The sequence below is a fragment of the Podarcis liolepis genome (assembly GCF_965112155.1).
Source record: "Podarcis liolepis genome assembly, chromosome: 8".
NCBI lineage: Eukaryota > Metazoa > Chordata > Lepidosauria > Squamata > Lacertidae > Podarcis > Podarcis liolepis.
This window is the reverse complement of record NC_139560.1, coordinates 47,151,235-47,173,970: the sequence shown is the minus strand read 5'-3', so window position 1 is coordinate 47,173,970 and position 22,736 is coordinate 47,151,235. Positions and strand designations below refer to the sequence as shown.

The following is a 22,736-nucleotide window of genomic DNA, read 5'->3' as shown; positions in this document are numbered from 1 at the left end:
TTGTGCCCGGGGGAACAGCCCCTGTGGGCCCCCCGCGATACACCACTGTTTACATACAAGATGAGAAAGCGCTTGCAATCAGCACAGGTGTCTTGTTTTGTGATCTAGGCCACTGAGGAATCTGGTAGCAAGGGGAAGTCAAACACTTGGAAGGATATTGAAGGAAACAAATTGCAAAAAAATAGTCTAAGAACTTCTTTACAGTAGATCTGCACAGCCAACTGCTTAATCCAAAATAACAGTTTATCAACTCTGTACGATGAGCATTTAAGGGTCTTCCAAGCCCTTTGAAACTGGACATGGAGCATGTTGTCCAGCTTACAATGTCTTCACTGCCCCACATCCCCCTATGTTCAGAGATATCTGACAGAGCTGATGCAGTTTTTCCTATCTGTCAGTCTCTCCTCTTCTCCCACTCTATTAGACACACAGGGACATCTGAGAGTTGCTCAGCAGGCAAATTGCTTGAGAGAGTAAAAGCTCTGTGTGTTCTTGCTTTTGAACACAACGAGAGAGGGGCTCTTGATATTGAATTCAATTAGAGAAGTAGTGAAACAAAAAGAGAAATAAAGATTGAAGAAAGTGAGGGAGTTCAGATGTGGGATGCAAGATACCTTTGGGGCAATACAAGAAAAAGAAAGGGGTAAAAGGGAGGGGATTGGCACGCTGGAGTCAGCAAAAGGAGGCAAGTTAGGAGTCACAGCCTTACAGGATGGGAAAGAGAGGAACAGAAGAGACTTGTGATTAGGAAAGTAGAAAAGGAAATAAGGGAACAGTGCAGGGAGGCCTCTGAGGTGAGGAGACATGAAATAAAACCATTTCACTCTATCTTTGAGAAAAGGCCAACAAAAGAAACATAGTGTAATGAGTTTGTGGGTGCTAAACCCCCTAAATTCCTGGGTCCAGTAGGTGCTAGAATTTAATTAAGGCTTGGGGTGCTAAAACTGGGAAATAGCCAGACCCGTGTGTATTATACTGTGTGCTAGACACCTCTAATCCTTTAATTAAGCCAAGTGTTAATGGCTAATTAATCCAGACTAACTTTCTCATGAGGAGATAGCCTGGGGGGTGAGCCATCCAGAGGACTTGGTGTGAGACAACAAATGGTTGGGGCCGCTCCCTCAACTCAGAGTTACCTAGTTACAAGATAAAGCCAGAGCTTAGAGTCAGAAGCAGTGAGTTTTTAGAGTTGGCTGGGATGTGACCTGGAGGAGGGGAAATTGTAAAGGTGGCAGTCTAGAGACAGAGCAGTGTTTGATTTCTGTTTGAATCTGTTCATGCAGAACATTCACCAGGCTTGTTGGCTGTTGCCATTGCCCCATATTAACAGAGACTCCAACTTAAGAAATCTCCAGCGCTTCTTTGGCGGCACATTGCAGAGGACTGGAGGTGGCAGACAAGCCATCACAGAAGTTAATTTGCCATCACTAATGTTGTTAAGGAAGAACCTCCAGCGGAAGAACCTGCAACAGACCTCCCCCCCCCCCCAAAGACTCCCAATGGTTCCTGGAATGCAGTTTGAGCATCTCTGCCTTAGAGAACTCATCTAACAGATTCTGTATTTAGGGCTATATCCAATGCTGCACCAGTGGGTTTCTGCTGGCACAGTGAGTAGGACCTCCTTCCTCATCCAAAATCTGTTCTGGGGTCCCCTAGCCCTTCAGAGCTGATTCTGAGGGCATGTGGGGACTGGAGGAGACCGGGAGGAAAGGGAAGCTCCACTGCACACACAGAAGTCTGTTATGCCAGGAGAGCTGCAGCACTGGAGAAGTCAATAATACAATCCTATGGATTTTTTTAAAACAAAGCCAATGAATTTGTTTTTAAACATGCATTTACTTGACTAGGAGTGTTAAACAGATTTCAAGGCTGCACATGTTAAAAGATGACACACATGTGCATATAGATCTGATAACATAGACTTAAAAAGTCACAGTATACAATATTTTAGCATTTGCTGAGTAACGTATTTATATCAACCTTTTAAAGGGGTACTTTTAAAACTGACAGTATTTGGAAGAGGAAAGGATCCCTTTGCTACAGTGTAGCTGGGAGTTTTGCATTAGTTCAAAACCACACACAAAACGCAATATGAATCCACTATTAAAGAAAATATTTTATTACATCATGAAAAAGCATAATCATTCAAATTCAAACATGTTTTAAAATCTTGAATTTGTTTTTTAAGACAGCCTGTTGGTATATTTTGTTCCACGTGGGAATGATATGAAGACTAATCTTGTTTCTAAATATTGCACAGTCTGGAGAGAAAAAAACAATGAAAATAATAACAAAACAAAATCACATGATATTGGGAATCATCTCACATTATGAAAAAAAACCCTACTACAAAACATTTATTTTTTAAAAAAAGAAAAGAAAGAAAACCCTTTTGTTTCTACAGTAGCTTTAAGTCTATAATTCTTGGAATGACCATATCCCACTGAAAACCACTTCAGTGGCAGGAAGCTTCATTTCAGCAATCCCTTGTGCAAATAAGATTAATTAAAAAATGCAGTTAAGTCTTTGATACCATGTAGACAATTGCCACATCTTTCCGTTATATCCCTGCCCCGGGGGGGCAAATATGAAGAATGTTTTATATCATGAGTTTTGCCTGCAGCTCCATCTCCGCGGCCCGTTTCAGTGCAACATCCACCAGGAGCTGAAACCCACTAAAATCCTGGTTGAGGTCTGGAGGGGTCGGTGGGGGAGTGTTGAAAAGCCCACTCTGTGCATTTGTACCAGGTCCCAGCTTAGACACATCCTCGTGGTATAGATGGGCGTTGTCTGTGAAGTTGGTAGGGGAAGCCCGCTGCAGGTCATCCGGGGTCTGACCAGTGCCACCCGGTTGGCCAAAATGGAAAGGAGCATCTTTCAGTGCAGTTACGGTGGTGTGGCAAATTACTGATGGCCGAGCCAAAACGGATCCCAAGGAAGAAGATTTGCAAGTCTTGTTTGGTCCTGTGCTACCGGAGAGGAACGAGCTCTCGATCAGTGGAATGCAGTTTTTTGTGCCAATGGAGAATTCCACCGGGCTGCCGTCAGCCATCTTGGTCCCTCTTCGTGAGATGGTGAACTGATTTGGGTCCTTCCCGTCCTTCCTCAGCATGTCAGGCAAAAGCCTGCGGCGTGCATTGATAAACCAGTTGCAGACCTAAGAACACAAGCACATCTTAATGCCCACCTCCATTCATTTCCGACTCTGTGCCATTAGAGCAGTTGCAGTTAAATCCATGACTCACTTCAAGCAGATTCCTTAACTGCAGGACAAATGGAAGTCCAGCAGACAAGTTATGACACATCCTTGAATGAAGGCCTTTCTTTCCTTCCTGTTTCTACCAGCCCTTTCTGCTTACTAAAGAGCCTCAGGCTCTCTGCTTAGCCTAAACCAATAGGCTTAGTTTTTTAGCTCTGTACACATGTTAACCTGTTACTCATTCTTCATTACATTTGAGTTAATTAACAACAGGAAAATGTTTCCCTGTGAAAGAGAAACTCCTCCCAAAAACAGTTACTGATTTGCCCTGTTCAACTGACTGTGTCAACAGGCAAAACAGAGATTACCTCACTGAAGTTTGCCCTTGTTTGAATATCAAGCCAGTTTCCTGGGCAATAAAAGGACAGCTTAACAACCCTTTTCATGTTTGCTGGATAAGGATGGTTTCTCCTTCTGCCCAGTGCAGACAAAGGAAATTTGCTTATCGCTTACAAAGAAATGATATTCTAAGAAAGCAACAGGATGAGAGGTCAAAAGACAGATTTATGTCTTTAGCAAGCTGGATTTATGCAGTCCCAACAGACAATCTTTTTCAGGTGTTCTGCCCCATCACATGAAGGACACACAACCCTATATATTGTGAGTGTGTGTTGAGCAGCAAGGCCTAAAGCAGAGCTAGCATATGGGGAGGGGGGGGAGGTTAGTGGGGATAGACTTGTGTGAATGTCTTCTCATATTTGGCCCTCATTGGTTCAGGCTGAATGTATGAAGAGTGATGTATTGTGAAAATATGTGCAAAATTACAACACACACACACACACACATTCCAGGGGGCTGTATCTTTTGTGTTTTCAAAATTTCTTCTGCAGAGCTGCCAACAAAACATCCAGCATATTTTGGTCTGGATTCGAGTGTACACATTCCGGGCTACTTCCAATGGAACTTTGGACCTTGCTTCCTAGAGTCTGCAAGCTTTTATGTGTGTTAGCAAATAGAGACTCCCATAAAATACAGAAGCATAATTTCACTTTGTTCTTGCTGATACAAAGAATTGCGCACTGTCACTGACAGAACTGGGAACAGAAACCAGCCCTCTAACTTTGCATTCTAAGGTCAATCTGAGTACAGACACATGCACATTATTTGCCAGATGCTTGAAAAGAGCTATTTCTATGAAAAGCTACACAGACACATTACAGGCTTATGCTTAAAACTGCTGTATTTGGAGCATTGGGGGGACGGAACTCTGCAGTTGCCACTTCCATGTCCCCATTGTCACCCTGCCCATTTTCCAGAGTCACTGTAATGTGCACTCACATCTTGCTCCTGTTTTGGAATACTACAGGGAGCTTAAAGTTACAATATATGGGTTCAGTGAGGCCATTACAGAGATACGCAAATTCAGCTTGTGACGAAAACAGCCAGAGGTAATTTACAACTCTATGACACCATCCATGCTGCTAGAGTGAGCCAAAACCCTCCCCCCCAATCCAAAGCCAAAACAGAACCATCTACTTTACGTGTTTGCACTGGTTTGTAAGTAGATCCCAAATCCAAAACAACACCTTTCAAAATATCATCAGCGTATGAAAATAACACTTCCATTATAGTAAAACATAAGCTCATGGCTATACAACCTCACCAACTAACACTATTATACAATGCAATCCTATGCCTATTTATTCAGAAGCAAGTTGCACTGAATTAAACAGGACTTGCTCCAAATTAAGTGTACTTAGGATCATAGTCTTAAAACGTAATTGGAGCATCTTTAAATACCTGTAGTGTGGAGAGGTGCGTCTGTCTTGACAGTAGTGCTTTTTCTTGCTCTGAAGGATAAGCATTGAAGCGGTGCTCATAGAGCCAATCCCGAAGAATCTGCACCGATTCCTTGGGCAGGTTACCCCGCCTCCTCCTCTTGACTGAGCTTGCAGAAGAGGAAAGATCCAGAGGGACATCCATGCTGTCATCGTCCTCTGTCTCACTGCCTGATATTGCAACAGCAGCATCTATGATAAAAACGCAACAGTGAACATTGCATGACTATCTCTTCATCTTATCCATTCAGACACATTTTATCACCTGCAATTAAAGCATGGCAACGAGCATCAGAGAGGCAACCATAAGATCTACCTCCAGTTCCTGTATTCTGGGGATATGGCATAGATGTGCCAGTCACCTTAACAACCATCCACATGGTCTCATACATACAGTGGCTTGCATCATTTGCCAGTACCATGCCAACTATTGGCCAACAACTGTGGGTATGCAATCCAGCAAATTTCCTTCCAAGCTAAATGCTTCATGATCAGGTAGGCAGGAAGCCAAAACCAAGATTAGATGTCAGTGATATTCCAACACTCCTTAGAAACTTCTAGCTTTTAAAATTGTAAACATTTTCTGCTCTTCTATTCACAAACCACTTAAGACTGAGCACCTGAAATTTTCAACAGAGGCCAATGTGCCCAACTGCTCCATCAAGGATTAAATGCACAAAAGCCAGTGTGGTATTTTTCAGCCGTGACTCTGTGCTGGCATAGCAGTTGATGTACTATATTTAATGCTGGCACAGCAAATCTTAGGGATGAGCCATGGATCTACCTACATCCAAGTTCTCGAGTTTAACTTGCTTATGGGTGGCATCACTGTTCGTTTCATGTAGTAAATTTATAGGAAACTGCCAAAAACAACAATCACAACTCCCAATTCCCCCCGCTTCTCCACTGCCACGGAACGTTCCTGCGGTGCCTGTTGACAGTGTGGGCTGTTGACTGACTATCACAGGGAATCCACTGCCAACAACTGGTGTAAAGCCCTGAAACGGGGACAAAATGACAGTGAAATTGGCTGGGCCATGATCCACTACCTCTTAGGCCTATCTAACAGCCAGAATGGCCTGATTTTGGAGGTGGGCACAGCTAAAATTAGGCAAAATGCTACCCCTCCCCACACCTTAAGCTTTGGCCAGTACAAGTAGCAGGGCTTTGGATGCAATGGTGGCACTGCGGTTCCATTCAGCCCTGTTGCTCTTTTACATCAGGTATTTTCTAAACTCTGCCTTGTCCCTGATTCTTTTTAACTGGAGAACCAGGGGGAGAACTTGGAATCTTCTTGCATGCAAACAACGTGCTCTACTGTGTTCCTCACCCTGCCCCAGCAGGCTCCATTCATAGCAGCAATATTGTTTCAAGCCTTTCATATACAACTATTTGGCAATAAATTTACAATTCCATTTTGTACCAGAGAGAGCTAACATCTCAATTCTATAATCATATGTCTAGAAACATAACCCCACTGATTTAAGTAAAGCTTACTTTCAAGTCAATGTGCTGAACACCGCAGTAAAAGGAACATCTAAAGAAACTAGCAATACTTAGGTGGAATCTACACACATATAAAAAACTGTTCTGAAAATGCTTTTTTAAAAGCGTTTTTAAAAATACATCGAATTTTCCATAAGGCTCACCATTGCCATCTAGTGTCACATTGCACTTAAAACGTTTTATTTGCAGCTGTATAGCTGGGTTTAGAAGAAGGTAGTTACTACAGGTCATATAAACAAACTAGTCAGTGCAGGAAACCAAAGCTTTGGCTACATGTATTTTATTCCCACCAGAAATTTTAGGAATCCAAGCCTTATACACTAGTTTGACAGACAAATCTTATTGAGTTTCACTCACTGGCTGGGATAGATTCAGTCCTAAACACATTTCACTTGCAGAAGAAAACCAGGCAAATATTAGTCAGAAACGTATACTACAAGAATACAGAATCTGTGGCCTTCCAGGTGTTGCTGGATCTCCCATCAGCCCCAGCCAGCATGGCCAGTGGTCAGGGATGCTGGGAGCTGCAGTCCAGCAACATCTGAGAGTCACATGTTCCCCCATCCCTGCTATATTCAACTCAGGGACAGTGTAATGTTACATCTGAAACTACAGATGAAGCAAAGGTAAAGCATTCCCATTGAAGAGGGCCAGATGACAGCCCTCTCTCTTCTTCCTTCACTCCCAGAGCCACAAGGGAGATAAGACTCCAGCTAAAAGCCAATGTCAGCACACAACAAGCAGCTTTAGCTGGGAACTTTTGTCATAGGCAACTGCCTTGACACAATGTCTACCAGAAACCTGGACTCTATTCCTGCAATGGAGCTGCAAGGCCAGCAGTCCACACACAGTTAAGCATGGATGGCAGGTCTCCAATAAGAAGGAGTCTAATCCCAACCCCATTTACCTGGGAGTAAGCCCCACTAAATTCAATAGTTGTTATTTCTGAGCGGACAAGGCTAGGATTACACTGTAACCCTCAAATTACGATACCTCCACTTCCTTTATCCCCCTCCCAGCAAAGGTTATTTAAAAATGATAGTTGTGCAGAGCATTTAGACACTCATCACTACAGAGCTTCTCACCCCCTGCCATCCACAACAGTATAGGGTAATATGCATCACTATTCAACAGGTGGTAACAGTGTTAGTTGCAAAGAGGGTTCAGAATAGGTATGGACTGCACAGAAAAGAAGCCCCCAAACCTAGGTCCCTTCATGCATTGTCAAAGGCCATCAGGGGCCAAGCCACTAAATGTTCCACCATACCCACTGGTACTTCTGACCAAACACTCCTGTCTCTTGAAGGATCACAGCAAGGACATACAGAGCAGAGCAGCCAAGTAGAACAGTAGTTCTAGTGGAACGCCCTACAAAGGATGCCCAACTATTGTTTTAATGATAATAACAATACTGTTGCTCTTGTTATTGTTGATTTATATACTGCCTTTTGACCCAGAGGCTCCCAAAGCGGCAAACAAAATAGAGACAAGTATAATAAAATGATGAAAAATGACATAAAAATCAACCAACAACAAAGCAATGTGAGGAAGCAGGTGAACAAAGCCCTCCCAAACCAGTGGGCTAAAGAAAGTTATCACCAACCCACTATCCTCATGTTTCCCGGTAAGAGGCATGAGGACACCCTCTGCGTCATGGCTATCCCAAGCAAGAGCCACTGCAGCAGAAGCTGCAGTAGGAAACCAGAAGCTTTTCTTCTCTGGGACCACCACTTTTTCTGTTCTGGCACAGCCCTCTCAGTGTTTTCCCAGAGAACATAATGACAGTGATGTAACAGCTGCAGCTCTGCCAGGCATGGAAATGCTCAGCCTGTTGCTCCTCTGTCAAGCACAGGAGCCCAGTAGGCACAGAAATTTTCAGAACCCCAATCTTCTATGATGTGTTCCCAAAGTGATGTTGCTCAACAGAAGCTCAGGAGAATAATTCTAATGTATATTTTATGTAGTGGTAGCTGGTGCCCACTGAAACTGGTGGGGTGGAAGGCCTGCGGGCGGAGCTAGAGCTAACAGCCAACTAATTATTGCTTCTCCCTGCTGAGTTCTATAGTGTGCAGAGAGTTCAGTGGGTCATTTGGCCATTGTCAGGCTTGCTCGGTGCTTTCCATGTACATAGAGAATATGTACGCAACAGCAAGTGGTTCAAAGAAGCAGACAAGTCAATGGATCTACACACATTGCACAAGTATTTGCATGATGAGTCCTGCCTTGAGGTAAACAGTCATGCTAAAGTATTTTAGTCAGCTAGATCAGGACATTGCCTTAAGAGCAAAAAGGAGGGGTAGTGGAAATGTTACAAACTTGTGCTAAAAATATTCAAAAGCTAGACTTATATACTTCCAGTGCCCCTCCTCAAAAACGAAACTGAAGAGCCTGCTCTTCCCCTCCCTACCCCTCAAAAATAAAAACAAGAACCGATAAATCTCCTGACAGAACAAACAAAAAATTAAAGCAAGAACAAACCAGCAGTGCTGCCTGCCCTTTGATCTGCTTACTTATTGTGACATGTTCCCTCTGCTAAGAGGTTAATGATACAAAACAGGTTTGGGCTAAACAAGAGAAAACTGCCATGCAACTTCTCTTGGGGTAATGAGCTGATTTCAATAATGGAGCACCGGCCCTTTGAACTGCCAGGAGAAAAGTCCCCCTATTTGTGCAGGAGTTGCAGCAACAGGAAACTAGAAGTAAGGCAGCAGATCTCTCCTTAGTCCAGCTGATTTCTCATTAGAGCAAAGGCCGCATTGGGGCTGCCATGGCTCTGTTTACACTGCAGCGTTTGTGCTGATTACAGGCTAGCTTTGGTTTTTCCTCTTGTTAGTAATCAGTCTGCGCATTTGATTTCCTGTTTTAACAGGGCACAGTTAAAAGGCATCCTTCCTAGGCTGTCTGTCTCATGTGTTAACAGTTAGTTGTTTGCTGTGTTTAAAGGAGGGGACAACTATTTGGATATAGAAGTGTTGCCTTGTTTTAATTTAGGGTTCTAATGCAGTAGAACTTAGACTTCTTAGGTAATGAAAGTATCAGAGATACTTATGTCAAGTTCCTCAAAGTAAAACAAAGAAAAAGCTGCAAGTATGCATGAGTAAGAAGCTTCCAGCGGTCACCCTTATTCCAACTGTAAGTGTGCAGTTCTTGTTCATGTTTCTAGATCAATAGTGGAGATCTTGAAGCCCAAATGCGGCCCTCCGAACTTCAGGTCTTTCCTCAGGCCACAACTACCTCACTGACCCCACTCTATGCCCTCAAGTGTTTTGGCCTGGCTTGAACGAATTCTTGAACTATGATAATGCTCTGACCATTCTGTTCTAGATAGATCTGGGATGGGGAATCTGTGGCCCTCAAGATCTTGATTGGGGCTGATTGGAGTTGGGGTCCCACAACATCTGGAGTGTTTTTAACAGTGCTCTTTGAAAACACATAGAGAGAGTTCACCAGGTACAAGGTATTGGGACACAACTGGCTTTTGGCACAACTTGCAGGCCTCAATTTTGAAATTTACTCTAGATGCATGCACAGCATGACAGACTGTCAAAATGTATATATGCAAGATTAAATTTCTTTGGATTAACTGCACCATTTTCATCTTCCTGGCACAAAGTAACACCATATTAACATGCATTAGACCACACACAGACCTGTACACTAGATACTGTTAATAATCTCTTTGATTTTGAATATTAGAGGAAAATAAACCCATTTAATAATAAGCAGGATAACGTAAACGTAACGGAAGAGCTGTGCTGTGAAGAAGTATTGCAAAGGGTTGAAACCAGCTGCTTTAATAAGATTTACAAAGAGGCTTTCAAGAAGCAGGCTCTCCCTTTGCCAAGAGAACAATGTGCTAGACTGCTTTCTCCAGGAAATCTCTCTCACTGTGTGTTTTGTGAAGCTCTACTTGAGCCGCTGCCCATGTTCACAAGAGCAAAACATTTCCAGAAGGCACCTGCAGAACTCATTCCAGCACTGGGTTAAATCACGTGTACAAGATTCAAATCATGCCTAAATGTTTTAAGTCAAGAATTTCCAAACACGAAGAAAAGTCACTACTGTATACTACTGACATAAAGAAAGTACTAGGTGCTATGGACTCTGCCCAAATACAATCAAGGCGAAAACAAAGGAGGCAGCAGGCTTGCGATTGGCATAGCAATTAAAAACAGTGGCACCTGGCTAGTGTGAACGTACCCAGGACAGCAAGAGAAAGAGAAGTTAATGAGACACAAGGGCTGCCTATTTGTCTCCCTAACTTGTCAGAGGAAGGGAACACACAGCTTCAACAGGCTGCTGTCAAGAGCAGCTTTTTTGACTGATGCTCTATGAACCACTGTTTTTGTTAGTTAACCAATTCCTAGGCTTCTTATTTTAACAGCCCTTTTATACAGTGTTGATCTAGATGTTTTCATATATTGCTTGGCCATTGTGTTAAAACCCAGCTTGAGGAGTTCTTTTTTTAAATGGGGCAACAGGTTTGTTAAATAAGCAAACTCACCCATAGTCATTAGCCAAAGAGGGATCAAAGAGAAACTCCAATCTCTGAGCAGCTGCTCCCATTCCCCTTAGCCAGATTATTTTATTTTCACAAGGTGTGTGTAATTCTAGCCTCCCCCCCCCCAAGCACTCTTTTAGAACATGGTTTATGGATATGAGATCTGATACACAGATCAGAACCATTTGTACAGAATATGCTTCCTCCCCAAATGTGCATCACCAGGTATCTCATCATTTGAGCAAGTAACACAAACAAAGGTTATGGAATAATATACATTATTCATTCCACAGCAAGGGGAGACAGACATCATAATGGTTCATATACTGAAACATACCAACTCCCTCTCCCATCCCTCCACAGACTGCATTCCTTGACTTTAATCCTCCTCCCTGTGTGTCAGCTTGATTTTAAATCCACATACACATATACTTCTCACGTACAAGAAATCACAAGTAGCACTCAAATTTACACAGAACCAAGTCTCCCAAATATTTGATAAACTATTTGATAAATTGGGATCAATTGCTGGGTGAAGGATGGGCTGAGAGTGAAATAAATAAATAAAACCAAGTATTATTTAATACTTTAATAGGAACTTCCTTCCACGTTAGGATAATAGCACAGAAAATACTTCAGGGTTTTTCAGGACAGATGATAAACTACAGACCACATGTGCCAGCTTTGTAAGCCTATCGTTTGAAAATGTTGAATGACACTGTCTTTTAAAGGTCAGGCCTCTGCAAACCTCCAGCTTGCAACATGTGCTCCCAATGCACTCAATGCACTCCTCAACTTTGAAGTCTCCCTCTTAATCATGACATCTTTTCCTTGTTTTGCTTTTATGCCCTGCCCAAGCTCACTAGACAGCTAGGCTGTTGAACACATGACAAAATGTACATGCATTTAATGTTGAGTTGGGTTAAAAGTTAGCTTTGTATGATGCTTTATATTTAAAACACACACACACAAACAAATGGAACAGCTGCCTAGAGTGAGAAGCCAAAGGAACAATGGAAGCAGCAGCAGACAGGAAACCAGCTCACCACCACTGTGCAAATAGAGGGAGCAGAGGAATGCTCTAAAAATAACTATTCTAAGTAGTTCACTATGGAATTTTTGTCCAATAATGTTACTTATTTGTACAAACTGGGAAGCTCAAAAGCCAGGATGTATGACTTTAGCCACAGAAAGTGCAGGTCATGGTATGTAACACAGAATCCAAAGTTACTCAGGCAAACAAAAACTTTTGGACAGAATACAAAGTTATAAGCACAGACTTTTATCCACAGATATTCTCTTCGTTTATGGTGGGCTTATATTACCCACATACCACGGCCTAACTGTAGCATTTGTGTGGCCTGGTTTCCTTTGTGTGGCTAGTTCTGCAGCTCCACATGAAAACTACAAACTATGGCTACAGAACACCTCTTAAGTCCAAAACTGAAGAGTAGGTGTACTGTACATACACACACACACACACACACATTGCTACAGGACTCGTGGCAAAGTGAGAGGAATGTTTGAACTATGAATGTAAAATGTGTAGTTTATAAACAAAAGCCAACTCTACAGAATGCAACACTCTTTTAAATACTACCCTACAATTTTTAATAATGTTACTAGCATACAATACGACCAACTGCATGAAAATGAACTTTTAAATACAGTACAACATTTAAGAAGAAGTGGTTGTTCTCTTTGAAAAAAGCAAAGTTGCTCTAGCTGCCCAATCCTATATGCCCAATAAAAAGTTAGCTTCTGAGTAAACATGCATAAAAATTAGCTGTTTTTTCACAAACAAAAACAGTGGCAACCCGCTCCTTAAAAGGGTAGGAGGGGGAAATCCACTCTGTCAAACGGTGTATTTATGTGAGTTACCAAGTTATTTTATCATCACAGCCTCTCTCATTCTGGGAGAAGAAAGTGTACCTAAACCTGCTTTCGCGTCTTGTATAAACACACTTTGCATTTTTTTAATAAAACCAAAAGCCCTGCACCAGAGTTTGCTTAACCGCTTTTTAAATGGCTCCACCCCCGTCTCCATGCCCCCCTCCTAGCCGAAAATCGCAAACAAAGAACGCTCCTTCGCTCCCATGCTCGAGGAAGGCTGCTGAGATTCTAAAACGTAAAAAAACCGGGGGGGGGGCGGACGACCAGAAGGCACATTCTTGTTTGATAAACTTTCAGTATTGAATGAGAGAGAAGGCAAGAAGTAAAGCAAAACAAACGGGTTTAAAAGAAAGAAGAGGGAGGAGGAAGAGAGACTAGGAGAAAACTTTGTTCGGACACAAAGCAGGCAGTTGGAACATGTTTTTGACAGGGCGCCAGCAGCATGGAGTTGCAGCCTCCAAGCAGACAGCTTGTGTTTTGTCTGAGCGGAAAACCCCCCTCAACTGCCATGTAAGACACGGACTGCACACCAAGTTTCTGGGGGAAAGTCCGAGCTCTTTCCCAAACCGAACTCGGGAGTTGCAAAGCAGCACCTTCGCTCCCTCGCCTTCGCCTCGCAATTGTTTAGCAACACCACGAGGAGGGCAGCGAGGCGCCTCAGAGCCCCACCAAACAAACCCACTTACTTTTTTTACTTTTCATCTTGGTGTCTGGAAACTCCTTCTGCCCAATCCTGGAAGATTCCTTCTATTTCAGAAACGGGAGAGGGGGAGCAAAGAGAAACTTGGGGGGAAATGCGGCGGTGGGAGACAAAAAAAAAAACACCCCAAACCCCCCACACAACAACTCTCCGGCAAGTTGTTTCTGAGGGAGGGCGTCGAGAGGGCGGAATGGCCAGGGTCCTCCAGCCCCGGCGGGGAGCTGAGACAAGTAACTTGAGAGCGGCGCGCTCGGGCTGCTGCTGCTGCTTTCTTTGTTCTGTAACTTGTGCCTGGCGAAGTGAGGCAAGCGCAAGCAAGCGGCTGCCTTCGCCGCCACCACGAGGTGCGCCCTCCCCCACCGCCCAGCAATGAGTAAGCTAGAGAGTAACCAGGAGCCGGAGCCGCTTTACCCGCCTCCTCCTCCTCTCCCTCTCCCCGGGCTGCTGGCTGGCGGCGAGGGCGAGCGACTCTGTCAGATACCAATGCCAAAGAGAGAGGAGGGAGGACGCGCAAGCTCTCTTGCGAAGCGGAGGGCAATGGTGGCGGGGCAAGGCAGGCCCGGGCCTTCTATCAGCTTCCTGCTCTCTTTCCCAGGCAGCTGGAGGGAAAGGGGACGCCCCTGCCGGACCCCCGTCTCCAGCGAACTCCGCAATTCGTGTGAATGCGGAGCAGGGAGGGAGGGAGAAGAGGAAAGGCAGCGGCGCGGCGTCAAGAAAGTTGAGCCTATGCAACTGAAACGCGCTTATTCGGAGCGAACTGTCCGTGAGAGTTGCAGCGCAATCCTAAACGAGTCCACGCGGAAGTTAGTCTTACTGATCCCAATGGGATCTTGAGCGGGTTAGGATTGCAGCCGAGTAAGCCCCATTGAAATGCACGGGGCTTGCTTCGGAGTAGGCGTGGTTAGGATTGCGCTCTGACTCCGGAGTTAGGATGGCAGCCTTGCTTCCTGCCCAATCTCTCCCTCCATTCGGCAAGCCCCGCTTTCCTGAGGGAGGGGAGACGGCTCTTCCACCTCCCACCTCCCTTTCTGGGCTTGTTGTGACTGCTGGAGCTGCCTCGTGCTATTGGTGGACGCGTCGCCCTTGAGCCCCCTTCGGAAATTCCTGCCATGCTGGAGAACCAGTCAGACGCTGTCATGCTTTACAACTTCTCAGTCATGCCGAGTGTGAGCAACAACTGCGGCGCAGAGTCTGCTTTCTCTCGTCAGTCAGCGCCGTTTCAGATCAGCGGCTTTATCGTGGCCAATAGGTTGTGAGGAGGCGACCAGAAGTGGCCCGAGAGAGCCTCAAAACGACTTGGGGAGACGTACTTCACCCGAGTCCGCGCTACAGGAAGGAACTGTTTCCTTCAGGGACGCCTTGCTGAGATCCCAGTCAAAATCCCCGTTATTTCTCTGGTCTGTGTGGTGGGCAGCCTGATCCCAAACCCCTGTTACTCAGAAGTAAGCTCCACCGGCACCGGGTTCAGTTGGGGGCTCATTTCTACACGTGTTTCTAGGTACAGGGGCTGAACTCCCCAAGTGCTGACCTAAACTGTAGAAGAACCGAACGGTTAAGTCCCAGGGAAACCGGTTTCACACCTGAATATTCTCCTCTCCGACCACCTGCTGCTCTTAATTCAAACGAACAGAAAAAAGGAAAGTCACCATTACGTCAGTTCCACTCATGTGGAGGGAAATTCGCCGCTGCTGGAGCGGTTTCTCCACTCCCCACCCCCGGGCTTCTAAAAATGAATTGTGCTCAGTATGTTTCGAGTGACATGTTCATTCAACAAGAAAAAAAAGGTGCATGTGACTTCTTGAAAGTAAGTCTCTCATGGCTTGGCTCACCCCGCTGAGCAAACACGTGCGTTAGTAAAGTTTATTTTGCTCTGAGATGGCGAGATAGACGAATTGCTCTAGCAACGTCTCTGGGATCGAGCCAACTCCAGCCGAAGGGTTGTTTGTTCCCCCTCCCCTTCCTCCTCTTCACTGCAACTGGGATTGGCTCTGGAGTCCAGTCGTTTAATGAAGGAGGTTGCCTGAGTGGTTCCTTCTCCAGTTACAGAGGAGGCGGCTGTTGGATTCATTTCTTGTGGGAAAATCCATCTCACTGAAAATGTGTCAAGGAATCAGGAAAGTCAGCCTCTTGCTCAAGGATGAGTCCTTCGCATTTCCTGGCTTTAGAAAGGAAAGTCATGACTAAAGTGTAAATGTCATGCAATCATTGAGCCACACGCCCCAGCAGAAAAGCTGAAGGCATGCTGCTTTGTGGAGCACCTTGGAACATCACCCAAGAAAGTTGCGATTGCTTAATGGAAAGCGAGTCTGCTGCCGCCCACCCCGCCGCTGACAGGCTAGGAAGCTCCCCAGTGCCAGCTGTCTCACAAACAGCCCGTGTGGTTGCACTTCCGGAGGGCAGACAAGAGACCAGCTGAGCCGCCTCAGGCTTGTTTCGAAGTAAGCTCCACGTAGCCTTTGCTGCCCCGTTTCTCTCCTTTTTGTAACCATGGTATTTTTATGGCTTCTTTGCGCGGAAGTAAGTCACATGCAGGATTGCAGTCTCATATGAGGCAGGTGGGGTAAGCGGCGCCTTTAAGGTTGGGGGCCATCACTCCTATTTTGCATACCATAACTAAAGGTCATGTGGCGGCCACAGAAAAGTTTTGTGTGTGGTTTTTCCCCCTTCTCAAAACAACCTGTCATTAGCCACGGGATGGCACGCGAGAACTTACTTTTCGCAAGCCAGTCCCATTGAGCTCAATGCACCTTTCCCTAGCAAAGGACTGCAGCCCTGACGTCTCGCGATAGACATAAAATAACGAATCATGTGGTACCTTAACCTAGGAATATAGACAGCTCCCTTACACCGAGGACACATTCAGACCGCACAAACCACATTTAAAGTGAAAGCACCCCAAAAGATTCTGGGAAGTGAAGTTTTGTCAAGGGTGCTGAGAGTTGTTAGGAGACTCCTATTTCCCTCCCAGAACTACAATTTCAGAGCGGTTTAACTAGAAACCCCTCTTCCTGCGGCTCTCAGAATTCTTCTGTGGAAGCCTTGACTGTTTAAAGTGGTCTCATGGCGTGAACGTGGCTTGAGTCACAGGTCGGCGGCGTCTAGTTCACAGTGACTCTGCAGGGTATCAGATGCCAGAGGCTGAAGCTGGGATCAGTTTTATTTGTTGCGGCATTAGAGTCATGGGCTTTAGTCCACGAAATCTTATGCCACAAAAGAAATGTCCCAAAGCTGAAAAATGCCGCAAGACTCTTCCGTGTAAGAGCCTAACTAGACCGCCCCTCTGGAATATGTGTGCCGGGAATTACGCGCAGTCCTGAAGAACTACCTCCCGCCGAGTTGGTGTTTCGTGTTGCACGGCATGCCATTTATTACGCTACCGGGAAAGGGACCAGGAAGAACGCTGTCAGTTGAGTAACAATCCCCTGCAGCGCCAGCCGGGTTTGCTCGCCCCAGACTTGGGAGGCGCTTCGGTGGAAGGCTCCTCCTGCGGGCGGCCGAGATTGAGTGGCGAACACCTCATATCCGGAGCTGCTGGGGGCGCCGCCCAGGCAGCCGCGCTTGAATCACTCCCGATCCCGCTGGCGGCCAATGTGCTGGAAGGAGACGCGGCCGCGGGAGGAGGAGGAGGCGGTGTAGAAGGCGCGGCCGTTCCCGAAGAAAGAGCAGCCTGTGTGACTTGCAACGGGTTTGCGCGGGACAGCAGCTTCCTCGTTTGGAAAGCAAAAGCTGACGCTGCTGCTCTCGCCGCGTGTCGCCCCAGTGCCCCAAATCCTCCTGTGACGTAGCTCAAGTTGGAGAGAGAGAGAGAGAGAGAGAGAGAGAGAGAGAGAGAGAGAGAGTGTTTTGAAAGTTGAAGGCACTTCCTTTCAAAGCTCAAGAGGGAGTTTGGCTCTTGTGGGTTGACGACCTGGTCCAAGCGACCCACGGAAATTGACTCGGACAAAAAACAAAACCAAACAGGTCTAGGGCTCCGTTATAGGAAAACAGCATCAACCAATACATGCACACACACAGCTGTTCAGTGAGCTTGAACGTTTTCTGCGGGGGAAGGTGTTTTTGTTGGAAAGAGTTGAATGTGTTTCTCAGGCTGAAAGGGAGTGACTCATGGAATTTGCTTCAGGTACCTTTTTCTTCCTCCCAGCTGTTTTGTCTGAGGTTACAGCTGGGGTTTCACACAGCATACTAGTTCTTAAGTAATCAGAGGCAGTTTTTTTTTGTTTAAAGGAGAGATTAACAGGATATGTCAAGAACAATCAAAACAGCCTGACAGGCCTAGCAGCTGTTGTCCTTACTCACAGGCATGCTCATGTTTGCCTATTATTTTAGGAGAGCACCCAGAAGTTTATCAAGGAGGACAGTTCCGGTATCTTCCACTCCCGGTATCTCTTCCATTCCCCTGTAAAACTATCCCACAGATAGGCCTGGCCCTTGCTAACACTGGCCAAGGTCCCTGGGAGTGCAGAAAGGCCCCCTTATTGACCTGACTATACTGCCACACCTTGCCCTGCCCATTTTATCAGTAGGAAGCAGTGCCACTTAAATGGGAGCCAAACTTGACTGCATTAGGGGTGCGAGTGTTTAGAGGCCCATCGGCAGCACTTTACAGAGCCCCCACCCCCTTGAAGTCTGATGCCAGCCATGCCCACAAAAGGAGTCTTCTTTCCTACATGGAAAGAAGACAAAGGGGAAGAAATAAGGTGCTGCAAACAAACCTACTTGGAAGTTGTGGCATCTGCCCTGCAAGGCCCCAGCTCTTTAATTCCGAGTGAGGATCCTGGTTACTTTGCAGCAAAGGAGAAACACCCTGCATGTGTTCAGGAAAAAATCCCATGTTTATTATTTCACATATTCCAAGACTGAGTTGTGGAACTTTAAATCAACATTTGTTTAGGTTGGCTGGAAGGACACACTGCGATGCATTCAAGTCCTGTTGAAATAAATCAATAATTAGAAATGCTATTTAAATTGACTTTGTCCAGTGCAGACAAACTTTCAGATCTCATTAATGGGTCCTACTTGTGAACGCTTGGTACATTGCAATAATTATTAATCAAGTTTACTTAAAAATCTCATAAATAAAACTTACTCCTAGGAACTGCATTTAGGATTATAGATTTGCAACATAATCATATGCATGTCTACTCAGAATTAACTCCTGTTGATTTCAGTGAGATCTATTCCCGTATAGGACTCCAGCCTTCATTTCCTGTCAATATGATAGTGCTTTATTTATATATAGTTATTGTGATACATAAATTGCCACAACTCCTTAAAACCCAAATACTTAACACTTCACAGCAACATTTTGTTATCTCTTTTATCCTCACAGTGATTATTGCTTCTCAGATGTGGTTGGATAGTTCTAACTTGTCTGTGCCTAATCCAGACTGAGTTGCAACTGACAGGTAAGCAGTGGCGTAGCGTGGGGGGTGCAGGGGGGGCCCGGCCGCACCGGGCGCAACATCTGGGGGGGCGCGCTCGCACTCGCAGTGCTAAAATCCACGGGTTAGGGGGCTCAAATTACTTGCCTTGCCCCAGGTGCTGACAACCCACGCTACGCCACTGCAGGTAAGATAGCTTTAACAAACATCATCCCTGCTGGCCTCATGGGCTTGGAACCCACTGAAAGTAAAATGTCATATATTGGACTTCAGAGTATCCCAGCTTTCCCATTCAGGCCCCAGAACATTATATTCTTATGTGCAACCCAGTCTCCAAGTGATAAGAAACTTAAGGGGTACCAGCACTTACCTCTGGTTCTGTTTCCTTGAAATGAAGAGCACTGACAATTGAAGGGTCTATTTGATATATGGTTTCATTTATGCATATGTACAAGCCAAACATAAGATGGAAGGGTTCACAGCACTAACAGTCCAACAGATCTTACTTTCCCGTTAGGTTTTGGGCAGTGTCTGTGTTTCCAAAGTTTCGTTTCAGCACAAAGAGCAAGTCAAGCCACCGTGTCTTTCTAGGTACCAGAGGAACTAGGCTAGAATTGTACCTGGCCTATTATCATCCTATCCCTAGGGTGATGTGGTGTCCAGCCAGGTGGCGGTGGGGAGGCATCTCAAGCTGGGCAACAAGTATTGGGGAAGGACCTCTATGGCAACACACCTGTACTTGACCAACTTCTTAGACATGTAAAAAGGAAGCTTAACAATCTCAGCTAGAGTCATTAACTTAGCAAAGTCGAACAAACAACTACCTTTCCATCAACTTGGCATAGTTTTATTACATATTCAACATTGATAAAACATGGTTATAAGCCTCTGAGAACACATGGCATGACACTTGTTTAAAAACTGAAATGACTTAAAAGTTAAATTTAGCCAAATAGAGATCAGATGCTTTGGGGGGGGGTGTAGAAACATCAGCTGTGTATGAATCACTGTTTATGAATTATATATATCACAAATAGGGACGCGGGTGGTGCTGTGGGTAAAACCTCAGCACCTAGGACTTGCTGATCGCATGGTCAGCGGTTCGAATCCCCGCGGTGGGGTGTGCTCCCGTCGTTCGGTCCCAGCGCCTGCCAACCAGCAGTTCGAAAGCACCCCCGGGTGCAAGTAGATAAATAGGGACCGCTTACCAGCGGGAAGGTAAACGGCGTTTGGTGTGCTGCGCTGGCTCGCCAGATGCAGCTTGTCACACTGGCCACGTGACCCGGAAGTGTCTGCGGACAGCGCTGGCTCCCAGCCTATAGAGTGAGATGAGCGCACAACCCTAGAGTCTGGCAAGACTGGCCCGTACGGGCAGGGGTACCTTTACCTTTACCTTTTATATCGCAAATAAAGACAAAAGTTTGGCATTGAAAAAGCTTAACAAAGAGACTGGTTTACTACTTCAATAGCGCCTTCCAGTACAGAATCCCATTTTACAGATAATAAAATGTTGGGGATTATATCCAGACTCACATATCCTCATCATATAACACTATTGTGTCTATCAAAGCTTACAATACTGATATTTCAAACTTCCTCAAATGCCAACTAGTCAAACCTTCCTCATCACTTTCCCTCATCACTCCAGGCCCTTCCATTAACCTTGTATGTATTCCAGGGGACTGCATAGTCATCTACGTCTGAAATCCAAAATACTCAGATTGTACCTCTACCTAACCAATTAATTAGGCACCCTTACAAAATCCTGCCCACCTAGCAGTTCGAAAGCATGTCCAAGCGCAAGTAGATAAATAGGTACCGCTCCAGCGGGAAGGTAAACGGCATTTCCGTGCACTGCTCTGGTTCGCCAGAAGCGGCTTAGTCATGCTGGCCACATGACCTGGAAGCTGTCTGCAGACAAACGCCAGCTCCCTCGGCCTATAGAGTGAGATGAGTGCACAACCCCAGAGTCATCTGCGACTGGGCCTAACAGGGGTACCTTTACAAAAAGAAAGGTGCCTTATTATCTATCTATATCTATCTGTCTATCTGTCTGTCTGTCTATCTATCTATCTATCTATCTATCTACCTGGTTTGTTTCTTACCTACTCTTTACCATAAGGCCCCAGGGCGAGTTATAACAATACAACATACAATTGTATAAAGAGTGCTGCAATTCTATAAGAATTGGGATCCTAGCTGTCCAGATAAATCAAATTGATTGTTTATGTTTTTCATTGCTGCCACTGTATCATGCTCTTATAGGCATAAGAAGAATTCTAGAGGATTTGCCTTTATAGTATAATTGGTATAAAACCTATAGTGTACAGAGATTGTGAGCTTTTTAACATTTGTGCAAGCCTGGTAAACATTAAATATATCTATATTGCCATCTATACTTTTTTTGAAAAACAACAACAACCCAAGACTGGGGTGGAGTGGCTGGTGAAACTCAGCCAGATGGCCAGGGTAGAAATAATAAATTATTATTATTAAGACTTGTCAGTCACCAACCCCAGAAAAGCTCTCATTTCTGCCTGGAGGTATTTCTATCTACCATTTTGGAGAGTAAGGCAAACTTACTGGGCAACAAGTATCGGGGGAGGACAGCAGTGGCAGCCCCCTGACTGTTCCTCCCTAGCTGTCCCCTCTCTCCCTCACACTCTCTCACACACAGCCAATGCCAGGACTGAAGGAAGATTCAACTACCATCGCATTCAGCTCCTGTGCACAGAATTGGGAGTGGGAATGCCATCTTGTCCTTTGCCTCAAGTGGCAAAATGTCTTGGGTCCTCCTGCGCACATTTTAGTGTACTTTGCCAATCAGGCACAGACGTATTAGAGGCCAAGATTATTGCTCTTAATCTATCCACAAGGGCAGCTGAATAAATAGGATGCCTTGCCCCTTTAAACTGATGGATCTTACTGATTTTCAGAACTGTGTGGGGAAATGCATTGATTAATACTTAGGACAATTTTATGGAAGGCCTGGTCCATATATTGAACAAGGGGTTAATCTAGGTTTCTTCTCTTGCCATTCTCACTGAGTACAAACCTGGCAATTCTTAAGATATCATATAGCTGCTGGTGGATCACTTGTGGCAAATCCAATGATACAAGGTAAGGCCGATTGGAAGGGCAGTTCAATGATGGTAGTGAAGAAAGCTTATGTCTCTTAACACCAGTGTATTTGCACAGTGCCACCTGGTGGAGTGGACTATTAAATCCATGTTAGTCAGTCCAGAGACTGAATCATTCTATAGCATTCTGGAATATGCACAAATTCCTTAAATAAAATGCTTGTGTCCTTTCTGACAGTAAACCCATCTGCATGAAAAGTTCCATGCATGTCTACATAACTTGTTTGCCTGCTGAGCCCTTGTGGCTTGGCTTGCCTAACCACACTGAATGTAATGTGCAAAGTACTTATACACACAGGTCAATGGATATATGGTTCACGTATGTGCAGTTTCCCCAGTAAAATGGAGGTTAAGGTGGGTCACAGGTTACTGATCCTGTGTGTGTGGGTCTTGATATGTGCGCACACACAACACACTCATGCCCAATGCAAAATGCAAAATGGGTCTATAGATAGAAAGGCATGCAGCAGAATCTCACAGCTCTACCACACCTTGACTATAGACAGGATGCCATCACCTAAGACATATCAGTCTAACCAACAAAGAGATAGAGAAGTCACCATAGAGACAAAAGTACA

General features: G+C 45.1%; 1 protein-coding gene and 1 long non-coding RNA gene across 2 annotated transcripts; one reads left to right on the top strand and one right to left on the bottom strand.

The window, feature by feature from the left end:
• Nucleotides 1-2,103: 2,103 nt before the first annotated feature.
• On the bottom strand, nucleotides 2,104-14,069 carry TGIF1 (TGFB induced factor homeobox 1). Its single transcript, XM_083518834.1, has 3 exons — nucleotides 13,624-14,069; nucleotides 5,000-5,229; nucleotides 2,104-3,157 (listed from the first exon to the last, which is right to left on the bottom strand). The coding sequence occupies exons 1-3, from the start codon at nucleotides 13,637-13,639 to the stop codon at nucleotides 2,600-2,602; spliced, it is 804 nt and encodes a 267-aa protein (XP_083374960.1). The 5' UTR covers nucleotides 13,640-14,069; the 3' UTR covers nucleotides 2,104-2,599.
• A 137-nt stretch (nucleotides 14,070-14,206) lies between these two features.
• Nucleotides 14,207-20,022, top strand: LOC310714025. The gene is made up of 3 exons (XR_014529529.1): nucleotides 14,207-17,757; nucleotides 18,967-19,042; nucleotides 19,206-20,022. It is a non-coding gene; the product is annotated as an uncharacterized lncRNA (long non-coding RNA).
• Nucleotides 20,023-22,736: the final 2,714 nt, after the last annotated feature.